We start from the raw sequence: 25,093 nt of genomic DNA, 5'->3' as shown, positions 1-25,093 counted from the left end.
TACCGCAGGTCTGCAAAGGCCGTGAATTCACGGCACAGCCAATCCCATAGAACTCTATAGGCGCGTGCGGTTATGCAGATATACATTGAAGATACATCAGTGTATATCTGCAGCTGCGACGCTGCCGGAACTACGACTGCGCACAGGAGGGAAAGAGAAGACGACAGCCGAGGAGCCATAGCAGACACACGTCGCAGAAGAAAAAAAATGGCCCGACATTGTGTGGAGCAGCTAATGATAATGGTTCAGGTAAGTGTGGTCAGGAGGGGTGATGGGGGCAGAGGGATGGGGGGTTAGTTAGTGGCTACTATGGAATGACTATTGGGGATGGGGGGTTAGTGATTGGCTACTAGGGAATGACTATTGGGGAGGGGGGGTTAGTGATTGGCTACTAGGGAATGACTATTGGGGGTTTAGTGATTAGCTACTAGGGAATGACTATTGGGGATGGGGGGGTTAGTGATTGGCTACTAGGAAATGACTATTGGGGATGGGGGGGTTAGTGATTGGCTACTAGGGAATGACTATTGGGGATGGGGGGGTTAGTGATTGGCTACTAGGGAATGACTATTGGGGGGTTAGTGATTAGCTACTAGGGAATGACTATTGGGGATGGGGGGGTTAGTGATTGGCTACTAGGAAATGACTATTGGGGATGGGGGGGTTAGTGATTGGCTACTAGGGAATGACTATTGGGGGGTTAGTGATTAGCTACTAGGGAATGACTATTGGGGAGGGGGGTTAGTGATTGGCTACTGGGGAATGACTATTGGGGATGGGGGTTAGTGATTGGCTACTAGGGAATGATTATTGGGGATGGGGGGGTTAGTGATTGGCTACTGGGGAATGACTATTGGGGATGGGGGGGTTAGTGATTGGCTACTGGGGAATGACTATTGGGGATGGGGGGGTTAGTGATTAGCTACTAGGGAATGACTATTGGGGATGGGGGGGTTAGTGATTGGCTACTAGGGAATGACTATTGGGGGTTTAGTGATTAGCTACTAGGGAATGACTATTGGGGATGGGGGGGTTAGTGATTGGCTACTAGGGAATGACTATTGGGGGGTTAGTGATTAGCTACTAGGGAATGACTATTGGGGATGGGGGGGTTAGTGATTGGCTACTGGGGAATGACTATTGGGGATGGGGGGGTTAGTGATTAGCTACTAGGGAATGACTATTGGGGATGGGGGGGTTAGTGATTGGCTACTAGGGAATGACTATTGGGGGGTTAGTGATTAGCTACTAGGGAATGACTATTGGGGGGTTAGTGATTGGCTACTGGGGAATGACTATTGGGGATGGGGGTTAGTGATTGGCTACTAGGGAATGATTATTGGGGATGGGGGGGTTAGTGATTGGCTACTGGGGAATGACTATTGGGGATGGGGGGGTTAGTGATTGGCTACTGGGGAATGACTATTGGGGATGGGGGGGTTAGTGATTAGCTACTAGGGAATGACTATTGGGGATGGGGGGGTTAGTGATTAGCTACTAGGGAATGACTATTGGGGGGTTAGTGATTGGCTACTAGGGAATGACTATTGGGGATGGGGGGGTTAGTGATTGGCTACTAGGGAATGACTATTGGGGATGGGGGGGTTAGTGATTGGCTACTAGGGAATGACTATTGGGGATGGGGGGTTAGTGATTGTCTCCTGGGGAATGACTATTGGGGGGTTAGTGATTAGCTACTAGGGAATGACTATTGGGGAGGGGGGGTTAGTGATTGGTTACTAGGGAATGACTATTGGGGGGTTAGTGATTGGCTACTAGGGAATGACTATTGGGGATGGGGGGGTTAGTGATTGGCTACTAGGGAAAGACTATTGGGGATGGGGAGTTAGTGATTGGCTACTAGGGAAAGACTATTGGGGATGGGGGGGTTAGTGATTGTCTCCTGGGGAATGACTATTGGGGATGGGGGGGTGTTAGTGATTGGTGCCACAATCTTGTTATCACTTTTGAGAAACTTGGTACCACAATACTGTAATATTCCATGTTTTTAATGGTCATAATCACAAACATAAGTAAGTACCAAAGGAATAATATTGCAGTCAACAAACTTTTTACATTATCATAAAAGGTAAATAAGCCCATTTTTTGTTTTCAATCTGATGAAGTGAAGACTCGGTGGAACACATGCCGAGACCAGTTTAAGCGTGAATTAAGTGCAAAGGGGAAGAGTGGAGCCGGTCGTCAAATCAAGAAACCTTACATGTATACCCAACAGTTGATGTATCTGAAAGAAGTTATGGAAATTGCAGAGTAGGTATATCATCAGTATACTGTATACTCGGATCCATGGGTTTATGGCCTGGTACTTAAAGATTGTAAAATGGTTTTTCAGAACTATTGACAATCTGGAAGGTGCTGTTGAGGAGTCTGAGCCCGAAGGTGTACTAGAATGTTTGCAAGTTTCCTCGCCATCACAAGCTTCTTCTCTAAGTCCACAGGAGACCAGAAGACCAACAACAAGACCAACAGGTTGTGTCAAAAAAATAAAAACAGTAGTGGGACAGGCATGGATCCAAGTGCCATGCTCGATGCACTCGAAGACGAAGTGATTGTAGTGCAAATTAACATTTTGGCCTCATGGTGGCAAGGCACATGGAGAAGGCCCTTCCAGAACGCCAACTCTTGTGCCAGTCCACAATAATCACTGTGCTTAACATATTCCAGGGTGAGCATGATCCAAAACAACTAGCGACTGTAATAGACCAGCACAGGAACAGACTAGTGTCAGGTCCCATGCCGCCACCCCAACAACAGTTTAGGCCCTTTGACCCTTCACAATGCCAGTATTCTCAGGAAGGTGGGTTGTACTCCAGTCAGGGATACAGTACCAGCCTTCTCATCAGGGGCATGGACATGTCAAGCAACTAGGGCATCCACACCTCATACAACAGGGTCCTATACCCAGGAACTGTCCAACTTGTAAAGCGTTCAGAAGTTCAGAAGCCACGTCACGAGTCCTCATTGTCTTGCGAGTGCCAAACTAAACAACCATGACAAACACAACAAAAGTCCTGAACAGTAACATTTTATTGACACACAATTATTGTCCACGGTGGATCGCTGACATCTGCCACTGAACTGCTCCAGCCGGCGACATAAAATAGTCCGCGTACTGATCACGCACATGGAGTCCTTCTGTCCCTGGTCTCCCGTGAAGGGTCTGGTCCAGAGCAATGGTACTTGGGAACGTGTCTGTGAGGTCAGCCTCAAGTGCAGTGTCATGGATCCTGACAAAGTTGTGCAGGATTACACTGGCTTGGATTACCGGCTTCACATGGTCAGGATGCATTTAATGGGGCTATGGAACACACGCCACTTGTTGCTTAGAATGCCGAAAGCGCATTCAACAAACTGTCTTGCATGTGTGAGGCGAAAGTTGAATAACGCCTCCGGTCATCCAAAGCACGTCAAGGGAAAGGACGCAACAAATGGGGGCCAAGTCCAAATCCCTCATCGCCAACAACCACAAAAGGCACTGGTGGTCCAGACAATCCCAGAAGTGGCCGTGGTTCTGGAAGTGCAAGTTGGTTGGATTCAAGCCATTCATTCATTGTGGAAGCTCTGAAGATGGCAGCATCTGCAGAGCTTCCATAGGCCCCTACATCTACTATTCCAAACTTGTAGTCGCCGTCAGCAAGGGCCAACAGGACCACAGAAAATAACTGCTTGTAATTGTAGAATAGGGACCCTGAACGAGCCGGCTTTTTCATATGAACATGTTTGCCATCCAGTGCACCCACACGGTTTGGAAACTGTGCAACTTCGTAGAAGCCATAAACTATCCGTAGCCAATCTTCACACTTTGGCTCGGGTATGACAATAGGTTTCACACACTGCCAGATAACTTAGCAAGTGTGTCTCATGATCAGGGAAATTGTGGAGTCTGCCAGGAGAAACTCAAAATGGAGAGAAACAAAGGAGTTTCCCGTTGCAAGGAATCTGAAAAAAAAACATTTAAAGATAATATTTTAGATTAGTCCAGTGGTCTGAGGGACAGCGATCGGGACTCTGATCTGTGCTATCCTGGATGACATGGCAATAGACCCAACTGTGTACAGTGTGGGCAAGAATGATAAGGCGATAGACAGTATTGGGCACCATAAATATATAAGCTATGCCAGTAAGGTTGAAATGGCAATCTAACGGCAAATACACAAATACATATCATACAGATAAGAGCTATGGTATGAAATTAGGGTTGAAATGACGACACACGAAAATGGGGACAATATACAATAAAGGGATTCTATCAATAAACCATTTTTTTTTCTAATTACCACATTGGAAGAGCCTTAAGGCTATTCGCCTCCTACCTTGATCAGTTGCCTGCAGTCTGCTGTTCCGTGGAAATACTGTTTTTTACCAGTATGCAAATGAGTTCTCGCAGCATTGGCGGCGGGCCACAGCGCTCAAATGGCAATGGGGGCGTCCCCAATGCTATCAGAGAACTGTCTCCAGCGACGCCTCCATCTTCAACTGCAACCGCCTCTTCTGTCTTTCGTCTGGGTCAAATTGCGACACCTGCGCAGTCGGCTCTGCCAGTGAGACACAAGCAGAGCGCGCATGCCGGCTGGTGGCCATTTTTGGGAAGCTGCTCTTGCTCTTGTAGTTCAATACAGGAGCGGCCTCCCAAAAATGGCCGCCGGCCGGCATGCGCACTCGGCTCTGCTTGTGTCTCACTGGCAGAGCCGACTGCGTTGGCGTCACAGTTTGACCCAGCGGGAAGACAGAAGAGGCGGTTGCAGCTGAAGATGGAGGCGTCGCTGGAGTCAATTCTCTAGCAGCAATGGGGACGCCCCCATTGCCGTTTGAGCGCTGGGACCCGCCCCAAATGCTGCAAGAGAGCTCATTTACATACTGGTAAAAACCGGTATTTCTGCAGAACGGCGGAACGGAGGCGACTGATCAAGGTAGGAGACGAATAGCCTTTCCCCCTACGCCAAACAGCAGCACAAGATGGGGTATTCCTGCCCCTGTGTGCTGTTAGGACAGGTGGAACTTTTAATTAGCTAACAGTTTTTCCCCCTATAAGAGGCCAGAGCGACCTCCTCCCCCCTGTGTTTTTTTCTGTCCTGTGCGACTGGACAGGTGGGGGAGGCTGTGGCCTCCTCTATGGTTTAGAATAAGGTGTCTTAGATCCTTTCTTCTCTTTCCCTTCTTTCTGAGTGAAAGCTCTAGGTTTATACTGCAGTCTTTTGTCTTACCGGCCTTGTGCAGGTTACTGACTTTTTCAGCTGCAGTTCATTTACTGCCTGCAGTGAGGTAAGCCGTGTCCTCTTTCAGCTTTCCCTCTGTGTTCACTGCAGAGACTAAAAGCACTAATTTCTATTTGCTATGGGCACTCTGTCAACTTCACAATATCGAAGTCGATTCACCGCCATTATGGTAAGATCCAACCAAATTTTTGTATTTCTTGCGGTTTTTCAATGTGCATTTAATTCCTAAGCGGGGACTATATGCTGTGAACCTAAAAGAAGGCTTCAGATACCTATGTACTATCATTACTTATTAGGTGCATATTTGCTTATTGCTCACATGATGGTGGATTCTCTAAGGCAATTTGTTGTAAGGTTATGCATGTCTGCACTGCTGTCAGTACGGGGTCCTCCAGCTAGGAGCCCTTCATTTATTGTTGTCATCTCCTGGGTGAAGGAGTACATGAGATTTCTGGTAAGGTTCCCTCTCCCAGTTTTCATAAGAGGTCTTACTTAGAAATAGAAGCCCTAGTGGCTCAAGCTGTAGGGTTACAGACTTGTATGCCTGAATCCACAGTATCCTGGGTTCAATCCCAGTTGCACTTTGCTTTTGTGATAAAAAAAAAAAAAGTTAATAAGGTACTTGTGGTTCTCATGGTCCATTCACATGGAGAAAGTCTCTAAACTTCATGCTGGACTTGGTCTGCTTGAAAATCTCCCTCCTCTAGGTGGGAAAAGATCATATCAGCAGTGCATTATTTATAGGTAATACAGCGGGTTTCCATCCTAACTGCCAAAGGTTACTGGATCTTATGTCAGGGTCTGCAGTTGCAGTCCCTTGGGCCATATAGCGCATGCGGCCTGCAGAAGGTAAGTCTGAGGCCTGGAATCACAACCCGTGGGGCCTGGAGGGGCTTCATTTTAAGGGCTGGATGTCCATGTCCAGATAGTCTGGACCCTGTTGACCACAGAGACAGCCCTCTCCGGTAGAGAGCGCATCTACAGGAGATTCCCATACGGGCAATGAGGAATTGGATGGAGGAGGCTGTGTCATCCAGCTGACAAAAAACTCAGCAGTCTGGGTCAAGCCAATTTAGTTATTCCTCAAAATTTGTCTTTCATCCAGGTGGTGTTCCATCTTAAGGACGGGATGTCCATGGTCCAGCTAGCGCTGGACCCTGTTGACTATAAACGCCCCTCTCTCACTAGTGGGGCGAATCTAGAGAAAAGTTCCATAGGAATAAAGTGGAATTGGATGAAGAGTTCATGGTCCAGTTTACCTGGACCCTGTTGCCCACTGATGCATCCCTCTCTGGTGGAGAGTGTCCACGGTCCAGCTAAGGCTGGAACCTGTTGACTACCTATGTCTCCCTCTCTGGTGGAGAGCACATCCAGATAAGCGTTCCATAGGAGGAACATGAAATTGAATGTAGAGTCCACGGTCCAATTTATCTGGACCCTGTTGACCACTGATGCATCCCTCTCTGGTGGAGAGTGTCCTCGGTCCAGCTAAGGCAGGACCCTGTTGACTACCTATGTCTCCCTCTCTGGTGGAGAGAACATCCAGATAAGCGTTCCATAGGAGGAACATGAAATTGAATGTAGAGTCCACGGTCCAATTTATCGGGACCCTGTTGACCACTGATGCATCCCTCTCTGGTGGAGAGTGTCCACGGTCCAGCTAAGGACGGACCCTGTTGACTACCTATGTCTCCCTCTCTGGTGGAGAGCACATCCAGATAAGCGTTCCATAGGAGGAACATGAAATTGAATGTAGAGTCCACGGTCCAATTTATCTGGACCCTGTTGACCACTGATGCATCCCTTTCTGGTGGAGAGTGTCCACGGTCCAGCTAAGGCCGGACCCTGTTGACTACCTATGTCTCCCTCTCTGGTGGAGAGAACATCTAGAGAAGCATTCCATAGGAGGAACATGAAATTAAATGTAGAGTCCACGGTCCAGTTTACCTGGACCCTGTTGACCACTGATGCATCCCTCTCTGGTGGAGAGTGGCCATGGTCCATCTAACGCCAGACCCTGTTGACTACCTATGCCTCCCTCTCTGAGGAGAGCACATCTAGATCGGCTGGGTAGGCTATTTGGTCTCATCATATGTCCGCCTGATCACGGCTTATCCAAGATCCATCGGTCCTTCAACTTGTTCAAGCCAGACAAATACGTAAGGACCCTCCCTCTCCAGGGCATCAAGCAACTTTATCTAGACAGCTCTCCCATTCGGCAAATCCTTGGCCCCCCACACCTTCACAAAGGTAGTGGCCCCGGTCGTAGCTGCCCTGAGCCTCCAAGGGATCTTATTGTCCCATAACTAGACGAATGGCTCCTAAAAGCCCGGTCAAAGGAGGTGCTTGCCACACAGTTGGAATCCACTGTGGCTTTCCTAAATGAGCTGGGCTGGCTAATAAACTGGCAGAAGTCAGTAGTGGTTCCATCTACCCCGATTCAATTTCTGGGTTTATCTTGGATTCTCTCAGCATGATGATCTCCCTGCCTCCTCCTTGGAAGGAGAAGATTGGTCAAGCGGCTCATCACCTATCCACAACCCGGAAGGTTACTATCAGGACCGCCATGAAGGTCCTAGGTCTCATGTCCGCAGCCATCAAGGCAGTTCTGTGGGCCCTATGGAACATGCGCCCCTTACAGTGCGAGATCCTGAGAGTCGGGAACCACAGTCCTTCGGGGCTACAGAAGCCTATCCAGTTATCCATCAGAACCCGTCGATCACTGGCTTGGTGGTCCCAGCTCAGAGACGGGAAATCCACGGTCCAGACATCCTGGACCCTGTTGACCACAGATGCCTCCCTCACAAGATGGGGAGTGCTTCTGGGGGAGACCCCGGTACGTGGGACCTGGAACCAGCTTAGAGAAGGCTCATTTGTCCAACTGGCGAGAGCTCACTGCGGTGCACCGTGTGCTTCTAATGTTTGCACCCCACCTGCAAGGGAAAGCTGTGAGAGTGAAACAGACAACTTAACAGCAGTCCAATATATCAGCAAACAAGGGGGGAACCAGATCCCCCTCGCTTCTGCAGGTGACAAATCTAATATTCTCCTGGTGGAGAGGAATCTTTCACAACTATCAGCGGTTCATATTCAAGGTGGGCTGAACATCCTTGCGGATCAGCTAAGCAGAGGCCTGGTGATGACAGGCGAATGGTCCCTAAATCCGGACATCTTTCATCATCTCACTGAGATGTGGGGTCTCCCCGAGGTGGACCTGATGGCCACCCAGTACAACGCCAAAGTGACAAGGTTTTGCTCCCTCTACCGGGAAGACAATCCTTTGGCGGTGGATGCCCTGTCAATACCTTGGAGGTTCAAACTGGCATACGTTTTTCCTCCTATTCTGATGATTCCGAAGGTATTGGCGAAACTCAGGCAGGACCAGACTTCGGCAATAGTGATCATGCCGTTCTGGCCAAAAAAGGGCATGGTTTACCCACCTCATCCTAATGAGTCAAGGGACCTACTGGAGGCTTCCACAAGTCCAAAACCTGGTAATTCTGAACTGACAGCTCTGCCAGGACCTGGACAGCTTCAACCTCATGGCCTGGAGGTTGACCGCATCGTATACGGGGATAGACGATTATCCCAGGCCGTTCTAAGAACGTTGGCCCATTCAAGAGCGGATTCAACTAACAGGAGTTACCAAAGGATCTCGGATAGGCAGCTTAATAACTCTGCTATCGAATCGGTCTTGGAGTTCCTACAGAGTGACCTGGATAAGGGGCTAACTCCAGCTACCCTGAAGGTTCATGTTTCAGCACTTTCCGCTCTTCTAGGGACCTGGTTATAACAAGATCCTCTATTAAAGTAATTCCTTAAAGGGGCCTCTAGGCTCCGCCCTCAGATGCAGCCCCCTGTCCCGCAATGGGACTTGGCTGCGGTTCTTCAGGGGCTTTGTTCTCCCCCGTTTGAACTCTTAACAGAAGTGGACTGGAGATATCTCTCCTACAAGGTAACCTTCTTGTTGGCAATTACCTCTGCCAAAAGGATTGGAGAATTACAAGCTTTGGCTGCCTCGGAGCCATTCATTACCTTTTTCCCTGATAGGGTTCAACTTGGGTTCATCCAGGGATTTTGTCCTAGGGTCGCATATATCTGCGCATATATTTGGATTGTACAGCTTCCTTTCGAAGAACCTGCTCATCAATACCTACGGCCGTAACAAAGGTGTTAAAGCCACCCTGTCAAGATGGATCAGGGAGGCCATCGCTTGCTCTCTTCGCGCTCAAGACCTACCAGTACCGGAATTGGACCAACTTCCCGGTCAGAGAGACGCTCGCTCTCCTTAGAGCAGATATGTTCCGCTGCTTCCTGGAGGTTTCATCTGATGTTCGCCAGACACTGCAGATTGGACTGGCGCAGCTCAGAGGCCACAGCCTTCGGACATTCTGTCTTGGCATCTGCTTGCCAAGATCTCCCACCCTAGTTGGGATTTTACTTGCTAGATCCCCATCTTGTGCTGCTGTTTGGCGTAGGGGGAATGGAAGATTATAAAGATAATCTGTTTTCCCTTAGCCCAAACAGCAGCACAAGGCTCCCTCCCATTGTTTATGGTAATGTTTGTATTGTTATATTGCCTTTTATACTTTTTGACTAACACAGGGGGGAGGAGGTCGCTCTGGCCTCTTATAGGGGGAAAAACTGTTAGCTAATTAAAAGTTCCACCTGTCCTAACAGCACACAGGGGCAGGAATACCCCATCTTGTGCTGCTGTTTGGGCTAAGGGAAAACAGATTATCTTTATAATCTTCCATTCTTAAGGCTATTCCGACGTGGTAATTAGAAAATAAAATGGTTTAATGATAGAATCCCTTTAAACTAAGCTACCTGGGGTGATATGAGGAATTATTATCAAAGGGTTACATACCTGAGCGTAACAATAAGACGTTCCTCAGCAGTAATGCGCCGTCTCATATTGGTGTCCTGGTTATTCCAGGACGTAACTCTCACAGCAGACGGTCAAATGTGGGATTGTCATGCGACAGTAGGTGTGGGAGTTGTCAGGGTGCTGGCACAGGTCATTGTAGAGGTTACGGAAATGACCTTTCCTTGGCCTCTGAGAGAGTATGGGGTGTACCCAATATCACTGATTCCTTCTTGGTTCTTCATCCCACATCAGTCGGTGATGGCCGAATCGAGAGGAAAGCCAGGCCAGTAAAAAGTCCTCTGTAAATGGATCCATTGTGCACAAAAGTAGAACAAGAGCAGGTCAGGATCACAGCACTGCCACAGCAACACTGAACAAAGCAAGGATGGCCACCATCCAACAATGTGACCTTAAGCAGGGAGTTGGCACACTCCCTACATAGGCACCTCCTTCCCATAATGCCTCCTGGTGCCATCTCTCTCTCTCTCTGGAGACTGGCACATGTGTAGCATGCAGATGGATAGACACAGGAATGATAACTCGGTAAGGAGAGTCGTTTAATAGTGTTTAAGAATAAAGAACAACTTAATGCAGGAGATGAACAAAGAATTATCAATGTCTTCCTCTCATAGTCTTCGGCAGCCTGGCCTGTGCAATGGGATCCCCTATCACACATGGAGTTCGCCATGCCATTACTGCGACAGCCCCTGTATCGCAATGTATGACGTATACCTCCCAGGAACCAATCTGCCCATTGAAGTGAATCACCTCTCCTAGACTTTTCCGAGCTCTGATGTTTGGTCTCCACTGAACCTGCCTGACCAGCCTCCAGACCACATCCTGCTCCTGGACCATCTGTATGTGGACTAACACTTATGCACAAAGTATGGGCCAAATATACACTCACACCACTTTGCCTCTTCTGGAATGTGAACTTAGTAGACCAGCCAAATCTGTAGGGCCATCACCCTCTAACTAACCAAAGGGGCACTGTCCATTCTCCGGGACTTAATGGTAGTCTTCACAACTACCTCCACATCTCTGATGTATCCCTGGTACGTGGCTGTCGGTCTACCAAAATTGTTGAGAATACTACATAGGGGCCAAATCTTCTCCAGCAACACCTTTACTTCTCTCAGGGGAAGTTACCATGGTCTCCCCACCGTCATTAATGTGTGTCTGAATAGGGCCAAACAAATTTCCTTGGTCCTCTTAGCAGAATAGAATTCTGATCAGGGTGGCAATAAAACTAAAACTAGTCAGGAACATGTCTTTGCTTGATTACAAGTGTTCTTTCCTCAAGTGCATCCATTCGGGATATCACGCACCTCTCCATTAGGGAGCTACATAGAGGGTCTAGCCAGCACATGTGAATATCCATTTTTGACCTTCACGTATTTGGGACAACATCACTCCCGTCTCTCCAGATTCCCATCAGCCTGCAGAACAAAGGTCTTGGTAAATCCTGATTATACAAGGCTGGGTGCGCCAGTCAACAATCCTTCAATTCGTTATAGGCCTAATTCTCTTCTGTACTCTATGGGATCGGCCTCCTCACCAAGGAACGCCCCATCAGAAGAATGTAGGGAGGGTTGGTACTTGGGAATAATCCTTGTTAAACTGACAGTAATAATATGCAGTCTGTAATCGAAATTGGAGATGGATGGAAAGCTAGGGCGCCCTCGATAGGCTCTTAGGTGTCAGAGCAACAAGATGCTGCCCGGGTCTCGTTTGGGGAGCAGAGGATCCTGTTAAAAAATTTGAAGACCCTGCTCTGACGATGACCACTTTTGGCAGAGGCATCAGAATGGTTGATACTGGAGATCAGAGAGTACTTTGATTGTGGGCATTGTCGTAGAGTCCATATTGTGTAATAGAGCAGACACCCGCCAGGAATTGTGTCCACTCAGCGCCAGAGAAGGCTCCATGTTCAAAAAGCCAACGCTCAATATATTAGCAAAGAGTTAATGTTTGTAGATAACCTGATGGGTCACAAAAAATTAGCATTTTACCAAATAGTTCCTAACAATAATATATATATATATATTTTTTTACGGACATTTTTGTTTTCAAAATACTTCAAAATTGTTTCTCTCCTGTGTGGGTTCTCTGATGTCTAAGAAGATTTGATTTATCTGTAAAACATTTCCCACACTCTGAACATGAATATGGCTTCTCTCCTGTGTGAATTCTCCAATGTCTGACATAACTCGATTTATCCGTAAAATGTTTCCCACATTCTGAACATGAATATGGCTTCTCTCCTGTGTGAATTCTCCAATGTACAACAAAATGCCCTTTTTTCAAAAAGCATTTCCCACATTCTGAACATGAATAGGGCTTCTCTCCTGTGTGGATTCTCCGATGTCCAGCAAGATGATATTTATTCATAAAACATTTCCCACATTCTAAACATGAATATGGCTTCTCTCCAGTGTGAATTCTCTGATGGATTCTATAACTTGAATTATCTGTAAAACGTTTTCCACATTCTGAACATGAATATGGCTTCTCTCCTGTGTGAATTCTTTGGTGTGCAAGAAGTCCTGAGCTTTTATGAAATTCTTTTCCACATTCACCACACTGAAACCTTTTGCGGCTGGTACTTGTGGTTACAATCTGAGATTGGTCAGAAGGTTCCTCATGATTGGGGGGATTATATGATGGATCTGTACTGTGACGTCCTGGATGTACATTAGGGGTAATGAGGTTTTCTCCTGAGGAGCGCTCCATCATATCTTCATCTTCTCCTTTATCACTTACTGATAACATGACGTTTCCCTCAGAGATCGCACTGGGATTTTCTGTTAAGATTAAAAATGGATTTTGTGATGTTTTTCCCCCAAAACACAAAGTAGGGAAATTTATAACATTCCTATTAGTGCTGGAAAAACACACAGGCAGATTATATCGTATATATGACAAAGCCCAGAGATAGAGAGTCCAAAAGATAGAGGAATATTTGTAACACTGGTGATATGTGCTCACTTGAGAATTGCCTTTCCCAGCAGATCTAGCTGCCCGGCTACCTCTGTGTGCGCTCCTGTCTATTTAAGAATTTGTGTTCTCTCCTGCTAAGCTTCCTTATGCCAATCCCTGTCTACCTGTGTGAACAGATGTAGCACAGTTTAACTTGAGTTTCTGCAGAATGATGTTCCATCTCAGAAGACACCAAAAGCCATTGAAAGCCCATTAAATTAGTCAAATTAACAGTTTGTGACAGTGTTGGTAATCTGTTATGAGTTGGGTTAACTTTTGCTACTGTTAGAAACCTGGGACTTCTCCTTCTCCATTCATGACTCCGTACCTGTGGTAACACCTCCTGGAATCTCCTCCTCCACTTCCCTCTTACACAGGTGATGGCCCCTCATCCTCTCTTCTTCAGCCTCCGCTTTAATATCAGTCACATCTTCTCCCTGATTGGTCAGAGGTCACAATTCAGTCCAATCCATCAGAAATACAGAAGGAAAATCTAACAGATCAACAGAAGGAGCGGCGAGCTCCACCCCCTATATAGATGTACCCCAGGACTCAGCAGCGCCATCTACCTGCTGACTGTCTGGTACATGTATGAGTACAGGAGCGGCGAGCTCCACCCCCTATATAGATGTACCCCAGGACTCAGCAGCGCCATCTACCTGCTGACTATCTGGTACATGTATGAGTGCAGGAGCAGTGAGCTCCACCCCCTATATAGATGTACCCCAGGACTCAGCAGCGCCATCTACCTGCTGACTGTCTGGGACATGTATGAGTGCAGGAGCGGCGAGCTCCACCCCCTATATAGATGTACCCCAGGACTCAGCAGCGCCATCTACCTGCTGACTGTCTGGTATCTGTATGAGTGCAGGAGCGGTGAGCTCCACCCCCTATATAGATGTACCCCAGGACTCAGCAGTGCCATCTACCTGCTGACTGTCTGGTACATGTATGAGTGCAGGAGCGGCGAGCTCCACCCCCTATATAGATGTACCCCAGGACTCAGCAGCGCCATCTACCTGCTGACTGTCTGGTACATGTATGAGTACAGGAGCTCCACCCCCTATATAGATGTACCCCAGGACTCAGCAGCGCCATCTACCTGCTGACTGTCTGGTACATGTATGAGTACAGGAGCTCCACCCCCTATATAGATGTACCCCAGGACTCAGCAGCGCCATCTACCTGCTGACTGTCTGGTACATGTATGAGTACAGGAGCGGTGAGCTCCACCCCCTATATAGATGTGCCCCAGGACTCAGCAACGCCATCTACCTGCTGACTGTCTGGTACATTTATGAGTGCAGGAGCGGCGAGCTCCGCCCCCTATATAGATGTACCCCAGGACTCAGCAACGCCATCTACCTGCTGACTGTCTGGTACATGTATGAGTGCAGGAGCGGCGAGCTCCACCCCCTATATAGATGTACCCCAGGACTCAGCAGCGCCATCTACCTGCTGACTGTCTGGTACATGTATGAGTGCAGGAGCGGCGAGCTCCACCCCCTATATAGATGTACCCCAGGACTCAGCAGCGCTATCTACCTGCTGACTGTCTGGTACATGTATGAGTGCAGGAGCTCCACCCCCTATATAGATGTACCCCAGGACTCCGCAGCGCCCCCTACCTGCTGACTGTCTGGGACATTCTCCTCCGGGCAGTCCTGGGAATACAGAGGACTCAGGGGACATCTCTCGGGGGGATTTCTCCTACTGGATCCATCTGTGGAGACACAAACACACAGTGACGGAATACATGAGCTGCTGGAGATCTGTCTATACATCAGACACTTATGGGGTTACTTATGGGGTGACCCTAATAACTTTCTGCTAGACCCCAAGATAATCCAGTCCGCCCCACATTGACCCTTCCAGGACTGGAGTTGTTCTGCTTCTCACCAGGAATTAGAGAAATGTCAACATTCTGATACAACACATCAGATCAAGTAAATTCTACAAAGGTCCTCGGTGCTGCGATATGGAATAGAGTTTTTTTTCTTTTTTTAACACATCCCCCACATGCTCGAACGGCTGGAAATTTGGGGGATTTAGAAATGAAAGTAATGACTTAACTCCATATCATGTTCTTCATTTCTGGGCAATATCCTCAGCGAGGCACTGATGCCACAAAGGTGATATTTGGTCTGTATTAGAGACAGGCAAACCTCTCAAGATTTGTTTCAAATTTGGGACATAAGAGTCAATTCAAGTAAAATAAGTTCAGTACAAACCACAACTTAAGTTGGCTTAAAACATATTGTAGAATACTCGTAGGACTATATATATCTATAATACATAGTGTATGACACTGTCAGGGCTCCTAGGACTATATATATCTATAATACATAGTGTATGACACTGTCAGGGCTCCTAGGACTATATATATCTATAATACATAGTGTATGACACTGTCAGGACTCCTAGGACTATATATATCTATAATACATAGTGTATGACACTGTCAGGACTCCTAGGATTATATATATCTATAATACATAGTGTATGACACTGTCAGGACTCCTAGGATTATATATATCTATAATACATAGTGTATGACACTGTCAGGGCTCCTAGGACTATATATATCTATAATACATAGTGTATGACACTGTCAGGACTCCTAGGATTATATATATCTATAATACATAGTGTATGACACTGTCAGGACTCCTAGGATTATATATATCTATAATACATAGTGTATGACACTGTCAGGACTCCTAGGATTATATATATCTATAATACATAGTGTATGACACTGTCAGGACTCCTAGGATTATATATATCTATAATACATAGTGTATGACACTGTCGGGGCTCCTAGGACTATATATATCTATAATACATAGTGTATGACACTGTCAGGACTCCTAGGACTATATATCTATAATACATAGTGTATGACACTGTCAGGGCTCCTAGGACTATATATATGTATAATACATAGTGTATGACACTGTCGGGGCTCCTAGGACTATATATATCTATAATACATAGTGTATGACACTGTCAGGACTCCTAGGACTATATATATATATCTATGATACATAGTGTATGACACTGTCAGGACTCCTAGGACTATATATATCTATAATACATAGTGTATGACACTGTCAGGGCTCCTAGGACTATATATATCTATAATACATAGTGTATGACACTGTCAGGACTCCTAGGATTATATATATCTATAATACATAGTGTATGACACTGTCAGGACTCCTAGGATTATATATATCTATAATACATAGTGTATGACACTGTCAGGACTCCTAGGATTATATATATCTATAATACATAGTGTATGACACTGTCAGGACTCCTAGGATTATATATATCTATAATACATAGTGTATGACACTGTCAGGGCTCCTAGGACTATATATATGTATAATACATAGTGTATGACACTGTCAGGACTCCTAGGACTATATATCTATAATACATAGTGTATGACACTGTCAGGGCTCCTAGGACTATATATATGTATAATACATAGTGTATGACACTGTCGGGGCTCCTAGGACTATATATATCTATAATACATAGTGTATGACACTGTCAGGACTCCTAGGACTATATATATATATCTATGATACATAGTGTATGACACTGTCAGGACTCCTAGGACTATATATATCTATAATACATAGTGTATGACACTGTCAGGACTCCTACGACTATATATATCAATAATACATAGTGTATGACACTGTCAGGGCTCCTAGGACTATATATATATATATATATATATATATATATATATATATATATATATATATGTATATATCTATGATACATAGTGTATGACACTGTCAGGACTCCTAGGACTATATATATCTATAATACATAGTGTATGACACTGTCAGGACTCCTAGGACTATATATATCTATAATACATAGTGTATGACACTGTCAGGGCCCCTAGGACTATATATATCTATAATACATAGCGTATGACACTGTCAGGGCTCCTAGGACTATATATATCTCTAATACATAGTGTATGACACTGTCAGGACTCCTAGGACTATATATATCTATAATACATAGTGTATGACACTGTCAGGGCTCCTAGGACTATGAAGATCCTGTATGCAAGCGTATCTCATCTTGTATCCAGGTTAGAGGCACCAACATGGTATTAAAATCACTGCCAATTGTCCAGTTTTACCTCAATAACCTTCACCGTCATCATCACACTGAGGAAAACCTACCAGGACAACGACCGATTCTGGGGGATGGAGGGTTATTGTATAATAAGTGTAGATATATATACATGTATTATGCCACTACTTACCATGTGATGTCCGGGGGGGCCGGGGGTCTGTATATAATATATATATATCTCCTCTTACCATGTGATGTCCGGGGGGGCCGGGGGTCTGTATATAATATATATATCTCCTCTTACCATGTGATGTCCGGGGGGGCCGGGGGTCTGTATATAATATATATATCTCCTCTTACCATGTGATGTCCGGGGGGGGCCGGGGGTCTGTATATAATATATATATCTCCTCTTACCATGTGATGTCCGGGGGGGCGGGGGTCTGTATATAATATATATATCTCCTCTTACCATGTGATGTCCGGGGGGTCCGGGGGTCAGTATATAATATATATATCTCCTCTTACCATGTGATGTCCGGGGGGGCCGGGGGTCCTCCATCATCACCTCCTTGTACCGATCCTCGTGTCCTTCTAAATACTCCCACTCCTCCATGGAGAAATAGACAGCGACATCCTGACACCTTATAGGAACCTGACAACACAATGATACAGTCATCACCCCTCCCCCTCCAGTGCTGTTACTGGAGAATTTCCCAGCATTCCCAGCAGTGTCACCTCTCCAGTCAGCAGCTCCAGCATCTTGTTGGTGAGTTCTAGAATCTTCTGCTCATGTATCAGGGAGAGAGGGGGAGGGGCTGTGATGGGGCCCCGGCTCCTGCTCCCTCCTCCTCCTGGCTCTGTGATGGGGCCCCGGCTCCTGCTCCCTCCTCCTACTGGCTCTGTGATGGGGCCCCGGCTGCTGAGGGCCACACAGTCCCCCGATGTCTTCTTCACCAGTGAGTATTCCTGTGTATGGAGAGACAATAGATGATAGAAATGTAGTACAGATACCTCTCCGCTCAGCAGGGAGATGATAGAAATGTAGTACAGATACCTCTCCGCTCAGCAGATAGATGATAGAAATGTAGTACAGATACCTCTCCGCTCAGCAGATAGATGATAGAAATGTAGTACAGATACCTCTCCGCTCAGCAGATAGATGATAGAAATGTAGTACAGATACCTCTCCGCTCAGCAGATAGATGATAGAAATGTAGTACAGATACCTCTCCGCTCAGCAGATAGATGATAGAAATGTAGTACAGATACCTCTCCGCTCAGCAGATAGATGATAGAAATGTAGTACAGCTACCTCTCCGCTCAGCAGATAGATGATAGAAATGTAGTACAGATACCTCTCCGCTCAGCAGGGAGATGATAGAAATGTAGTACAGATACCTCTCCGCTCAGCAGGGAGATGATAGAAATGTAGTACAGATACCTCTCCGCTCAGCAGATAGATGATAGAAATGTAGTACAGATACCTCTCCGCTCAGCAGATAGATGATAGAGATGTAGTACAGATACCTCTCCGCTCAGCAGATAGATGATAGAGATGTAGTACAGATACCTCTCCGCTCAGCAGATACATGATAGAAATGTAGTACAGATACCTCTCCGCTCAGCAGATAGATGATAGAAATGTAGTACAGATACCTCTCCGCTCAGCAGGGAGATGATAGAAATGTAGTACAGATACCTCTCCGCTCAGCAGATAGATGATAGAAATGTAGTACAGATACCTCTCCGCTCAGCAGGGAGATGATAGAAATGTAGTACAGTTACCTCTCCGCTCAGCAGATAGATGATAGAAATGTAGTACAGATACCTCTCCGCTCAGCAGATAGATGATAGAAATGTAGTACAGATACCTCTCCGCTCAGCAGATAGATGATAGAAATGTAGTACAGATACCTCTCCGCTCAGCAGGGAGATGATAGAAATGTAGTACAGATACCTCTCCGCTCAGCAGATAGATGATAGAAATGTAGTACAGATACCTCTCCGCTCAGCAGATAGATGATAGAAATGTAGTACAGATACCTCTCCGCTCAGCAGATAGATGATAGAAATGTAGTACAGATACCTCTCCGCTCAGCAGATACATGATAGAAATGTAGTACAGATACCTCTCCGCTCAGCAGATAGATGATAGAAATGTAGTACAGATACCTCTCCGCTCAGCAGATACATGATAGAAATGTAGTACAGATACCTCTCCGCTCAGCAGATACATGATAGAAATGTAGTACAGATACCTCTCCGCTCAGCAGATAGATGATAGAAATGTAGTACAGATACCTCTCCGCTCAGCAGATAGATGATAGAAATGTAGTACAGATACCTCTCCGCTCAGCAGATAGATGATAGAAATGTAGTACAGATACCTCTCCGCTCAGCAGGGAGATGATAGAAATGTAGTACAGATACCTCTCCGCTCAGCAGATAGATGATAGAAATGTAGTACAGATACCTCTCCGCTCAGCAGATAGATGATAGAAATGTAGTACAGATACCTCTCCGCTCAGCAGGGAGATGATAGAAATGTAGTACAGATACCTCTCCGCTCAGCAGGGAGATGATAGAAATGTAGTACAGATACCTCTCCGCTCAGCAGGGAGATGATAGAAATGTAGTACAGTTACCTCTCCGCTCAGCAGATAGATGATAGAAATGTAGTACAGATACCTCTCCGCTCAGCAGATAGATGATAGAAATGTAGTACAGATACCTCTCCGCTCAGCAGATAGATGATAGAAATGTAGTACAGATACCTCTCCGCTCAGCAGATAGATGATAGAAATGTAGTACAGATACCTCTCCGCTCAGCAGATACATGATAGAAATGTAGTACAGATACCTCTCCGCTCCGCAGGGAGATGATAGAAATGTAGTACAGATACCTCTCCGCTCAGCAGATAGATGATAGAAATGTAGTACAGATACCTCTCCGCTCAGCAGATATATGATAGAAATGTAGTACAGATACCTCTCCGCTCAGCAGATAGATGATAGAAATGTAGTACAGATACCTCTCCGCTCAGCAGATAGATGATAGAAATGTAGTACAGATACCTCTCCGCTCAGCAGATAGATGATAGAAATGTAGTACAGATACCTCTCCGCTCAGCAGGGAGATGATAGAAATGTAGTACAGATACCTCTCCGCTCAGCAGATAGATGATAGAAATGTAGTACAGATACCTCTCCGCTCAGCAGATAGATGATAGAAATGTAGTACAGATACCTCTCCGCTCAGCAGATAGATGATAGAAATGTAGTACAGATACCTCTCCGCTCAGCAGATACATGATAGAAATGTAGTACAGATACCTCTCCGCTCAGCAGGGAGATGATAGAAATGTAGTACAGTTACCTCTCCGCTCAGCAGATAGATGATAGAAATGTAGTACAGATACCTCTCCGCTCAGCAGATAGATGATAGAAATGTAGTACAGATACCTCTCCGCTCAGCAGATAGATGATAGAAATGTAGTACAGATACCTCTCCGCTCAGCAGGGAGATGATAGAAATGTAGTACAGATACCTCTCCACTCAGCAGATAGATGATAGAAATGTAGTACAGATACCTCTCCGCTCAGCAGATAGATGATAGAAATGTAGTACAGATACCTCTCCGCTCAGCAGATAGATGATAGAAATGTAGTACAGATACCTCTCCGCTCAGCAGATACATGATAGAAATGTAGTACAGATACCTCTCCGCTCAGCAGATAGATGATAGAAATGTAGTACAGATACCTCTCCGCTCAGCAGATACATGATAGAAATGTAGTACAGATACCTCTCCGCTCAGCAGATACATGATAGAAATGTAGTACAGATACCTCTCCGCTCAGCAGATAGATGATAGAAATGTAGTACAGATACCTCTCCGCTCAGCAGATAGATGATAGAAATGTAGTACAGATACCTCTCCGCTCAGCAGATAGATGATAGAAATGTAGTACAGATACCTCTCCGCTCAGCAGATAGATGATAGAGATGTAGTACAGATACCTCTCCGCTCAGCAGGGAGATGATAGAAATGTAGTACAGATACCTCTCCGCTCAGCAGATAGATGATAGAAATGTAGTACAGATACCTCTCCGCTCAGCAGATAGATGATAGAAATGTAGTACAGATACCTCTCCGCTCAGCAGGGAGATGATAGAAATGTAGTACAGATACCTCTCCGCTCAGCAGGGAGATGATAGAAATGTAGTACAGATACCTCTCCGCTCAGCAGGGAGATGATAGAAATGTAGTACAGTTACCTCTCCGCTCAGCAGATAGATGATAGAAATGTAGTACAGATACCTCTCCGCTCAGCAGATAGATGATAGAAATGTAGTACAGATACCTCTCCGCTCAGCAGATAGATGATAGAAATGTAGTACAGATACCTCTCCGCTCAGCAGATAGATGATAGAAATGTAGTACAGATACCTCTCCGCTCAGCAGATAGATGATAGAAATGTAATACAGATACCTCTCCGCTCAGCAGATAGATGATAGAAATGTAGTACAGATACCTCTCCGCTCAGCAGGGAGATGATAGAAATGTAGTACAGATACCTCTCCGCTCAGCAGATAGATGATAGAAATGTAGTACAGATACCTCTCCGCTCAGCAGGGAGATGATAGAAATGTAGTACAGATACCTCTCCGCTCAGCAGATAGATGATAGAAATGTAGTACAGATACCTCTCCGCTCAGCAGATAGATGATAGAGATGTAGTACAGATACCTCTCCGCTCAGCAGATACATGATAGAAATGTAGTACAGATACCTCTCCGCTCCGCAGGGAGATGATAGAAATGTAGTACAGATACCTCTCCGCTCAGCAGATAGATGATAGAAATGTAGTACAGATACCTCTCCGCTCAGCAGATACATGATAGAAATGTAGTACAGATACCTCTCCGCTCCGCAGGGAGATGATAGAAATGTAGTACAGATACCTCTCCGCTCAGCAGATAGATGATAGAAATGTAGTACAGATACCTCTCCGCTCAGCAGATATATGATAGAAATGTAGTACAGATACCTCTCCGCTCAGCAGATAGATGATAGAAATGTAGTACAGATACCTCTCCGCTCAGCAGATAGATGATAGAAATGTAGTACAGATACCTCTCAGCTCAGCAGGGAGATGATAGAAATGTAGTACAGATACCTCTCCGCTCAGCAGATAGATGATAGAAATGTAGTACAGATACCTCTCCGCTCAGCAGATGCATGATAGAAATGTAGTACAGATACCTCTCCGCTCAGCAGATAGATGATAGAAATGTAGTACAGTTACCTCTCCGCTCAGCAGATAGATGATAGAAATGTAGTACAGATACCTCTCCGCTCAGCAGATAGATGATAGAAATGTAGTACAGATACCTCTCCGCTCAGCAGATAGATGATAGAAATGTAGTACAGATACCTCTCCGCTCAGCAGATAGATGATAGAAATGTAGTACAGATACCTCTCCGCTCAGCAGATAGATGATAGAAATGTAGTACAGTTACCTCTCCGCTCAGCAGATAGATGATAGAAATGTAGTACAGATACCTCTCCGCTCAGCAGATAGATGATAGAAATGTAGTACAGTTACCTCTCCGCTCAGCAGATAGATTATAGAAATGTAGTACAGATACCTCTCCGCTCAGCAGGGAGATGATAGAAATGTAGTACAGATACCTCTCCGCTCAGCAGATAGATGATAGAAATGTAGTACAGATACCTCTCCGCTCAGCAGATAGATGATAGAAATGTAGTACAGATACCTCTCCGCTCAGCAGATAGATGATAGAAATGTAGTACAGATACCTCTCCGCTCAGCAGATAGATGATAGAAATGTAGTACAGTTACCTCTCCGCTCAGCAGGGAGATGATAGAAATGTAGTACAGATACCTCTCCGCTCAGCAGATAGATGATAGAAATGTAGTACAGATACTTCTCCGCTCAGCAGATAGATGATAGAAATGTAGTACAGATACCTCTCCGCTCAGCAGATACATGATAGAAATGTAGTACAGATACCTCTCCGCTCAGCAGATAGATGATAGAAATGTAGTACAGATACCTCTCCGCTCAGCAGATACATGATAGAAATGTAGTACAGATACCTCTCCGCTCAGCAGATAGATGATAGAAATGTAGTACAGATACCTCTCCGCTCAGCAGATACATGATAGAAATGTAGTACAGATACCTCTCCGCTCAGCAGATAGATGATAGAAATGTAGTACAGATACCTCTCCGCTCAGCAGGGAGATGATAGAAATGTAGTACAGATACCTCTCCGCTCAGCAGGGAGATGATAGAAATGTAGTACAGTTACCTCTCCGCTCAGCAGATAGATGATAGAAATGTAGTACAGATACCTCTCCGCTCAGCAGATAGATGATAGAAATGTAGTACAGTTACCTCTCCGCTCAGCAGATAGATGATAGAGATGTAGTACAGATACCTCTCCGCTCAGCAGGGAGATAATAGAAATATAGTACAGATACCTCTCCGCTCAGCAGATAGATGATAGAAATGTAGTACAGATACCTCTCCACTCAGCAGATAGATGATAGAAATGTAGTACAGATACCTCTCCGCTCAGCAGATAGATGATAGAAATGTAGTACAGATACCTCTCCGCTCAGCAGATAGATGATAGAAATGTAGTACAGATACCTCTCCGCTCAGCAGATAGATGATAGAAATGTAGTACAGATACCTCTCCGCTCAGCAGATAGATGATAGAAATGTAGTACAGATACCTCTCCGCTCAGCAGATAGATGATAGAAATGTAGTACAGATACCTCTCCGCTCAGCAGATAGATGATAGAGATGTAGTACAGATACCTCTCCGCTCAGCAGATACATGATAGAAATGTAGTACAGATACCTCTCCGCTCCGCAGGGAGATGATAGAAATGTAGTACAGATACCTCTCCGCTCAGCAGATAGATGATAGAAATGTAGTACAGATACCTCTCCGCTCAGCAGATAGATGATAGAAATGTAGTACAGATACCTCTCCGCTCAGCAGGGAGATGATAGAAATGTAGTACAGATACCTCTCCGCTCAGCAGATAGATGATAGAAATGTAGTACAGATACCTCTCCGCTCAGCAGGGAGATGATAGAAATGTAGTACAGATACCTCTCCGCTCAGCAGATAGATGATAGAAATGTAGTACAGATACCTCTCCGCTCAGCAGATAGATGATAGAAATGTAGTACAGATACCTCTCCGCTCAGCAGATAGATGATAGAAATGTAGTACAGATACCTCTCCGCTCAGCAGGGAGATGATAGAAATGTAGTACAGATACCTCTCCGCTCAGCAGATAGATGATAGAAATGTAGTACAGATACCTCTCCGCTCAGCAGGGAGATGATAGAAATGTAGTACAGATACCTCTCCGCTCAGCAGATAGATGATAGAAATGTAGTACAGATACCTCTCCGCTCAGCAGATAGATGATAGAAATGTAGTACAGATACCTCTCCGCTCAGCAGATAGATGATAGAAATGTAGTACAGATACCTCTCCGCTCAGCAGGGAGATGATAGAAATGTAGTACAGATACCTCTCCGCTCAGCAGATAGATGATAGAAATGTAGTACAGATACCTCTCCGCTCAGCAGGGAGATGATAGAAATGTAGTACAGATACCTCTCCGCTCAGCAGATAGATGATAGAAATGTAGTACAGATACCTCTCCGCTCAGCAGATAGATGATAGAAATGTAGTACAGATACCTCTCCGCTCAGCAGATAGATGATAGAAATGTAGTACAGATACCTCTCCGCTCAGCAGGGAGATGATAGAAATGTAGTACAGATACCTCTCCGCTCAGCAGATAGATGATAGAAATGTAGTACAGATACCTC

General features: G+C 45.5%; 3 protein-coding genes across 4 annotated transcripts in view; 1 reads left to right on the top strand and 2 right to left on the bottom strand.

The window, feature by feature from the left end:
- The window catches only part of LOC142198389 (uncharacterized), a 332,778-nt gene that overhangs the window by 131,912 nt on the left and 175,773 nt on the right, over positions 1-25,093 (top strand). The window contains exon 11 of the mRNA XM_075269415.1: positions 19-21. Coding sequence (XP_075125516.1) covers positions 19-21 — 3 coding nt within the window. The remainder of the gene's footprint in view (positions 1-18; positions 22-25,093) is intronic.
- Positions 12,167-17,690, bottom strand: LOC142198428 (uncharacterized). Of its 2 annotated transcripts, none has more exons than XM_075269469.1 (2): positions 17,669-17,690; positions 12,167-12,911 (listed from the first exon to the last, which is right to left on the bottom strand). In XM_075269469.1, the coding sequence occupies exon 2, from the start codon at positions 12,877-12,879 to the stop codon at positions 12,187-12,189; it is 693 nt and encodes a 230-aa protein (XP_075125570.1). In that variant the 5' UTR covers positions 12,880-12,911; positions 17,669-17,690; the 3' UTR covers positions 12,167-12,186. The 2 variants fall into 2 exon arrangements, with proteins under 2 accessions (XP_075125570.1, XP_075125569.1); XM_075269468.1 differs by lacking the exon at positions 17,669-17,690 and adding an exon at positions 13,415-13,573.
- The window catches only part of LOC142196973 (gastrula zinc finger protein XlCGF66.1-like), an 11,359-nt gene continuing 941 nt past the window's right edge, over positions 14,676-25,093 (bottom strand). Inside the window, exons 2-4 of the mRNA XM_075266943.1 lie at positions 17,935-18,165; positions 17,725-17,851; positions 14,676-14,809 (exon numbers count right to left, since the gene is read on the bottom strand). Of these exons, the coding sequence (XP_075123044.1) occupies positions 14,676-14,809; positions 17,725-17,851; positions 17,935-18,165 (492 nt within the window). The remainder of the gene's footprint in view (positions 14,810-17,724; positions 17,852-17,934; positions 18,166-25,093) is intronic.

The sequence above is a fragment of the Leptodactylus fuscus genome, chromosome 3, assembly GCF_031893055.1.
Source record: "Leptodactylus fuscus isolate aLepFus1 chromosome 3, aLepFus1.hap2, whole genome shotgun sequence".
NCBI classification, from domain to species: Eukaryota; Metazoa; Chordata; class Amphibia; order Anura; family Leptodactylidae; genus Leptodactylus; species Leptodactylus fuscus.
The sequence above is the reverse complement of the archived record's forward strand: the minus strand, read 5'-3'. Positions and strand labels throughout refer to the sequence as shown.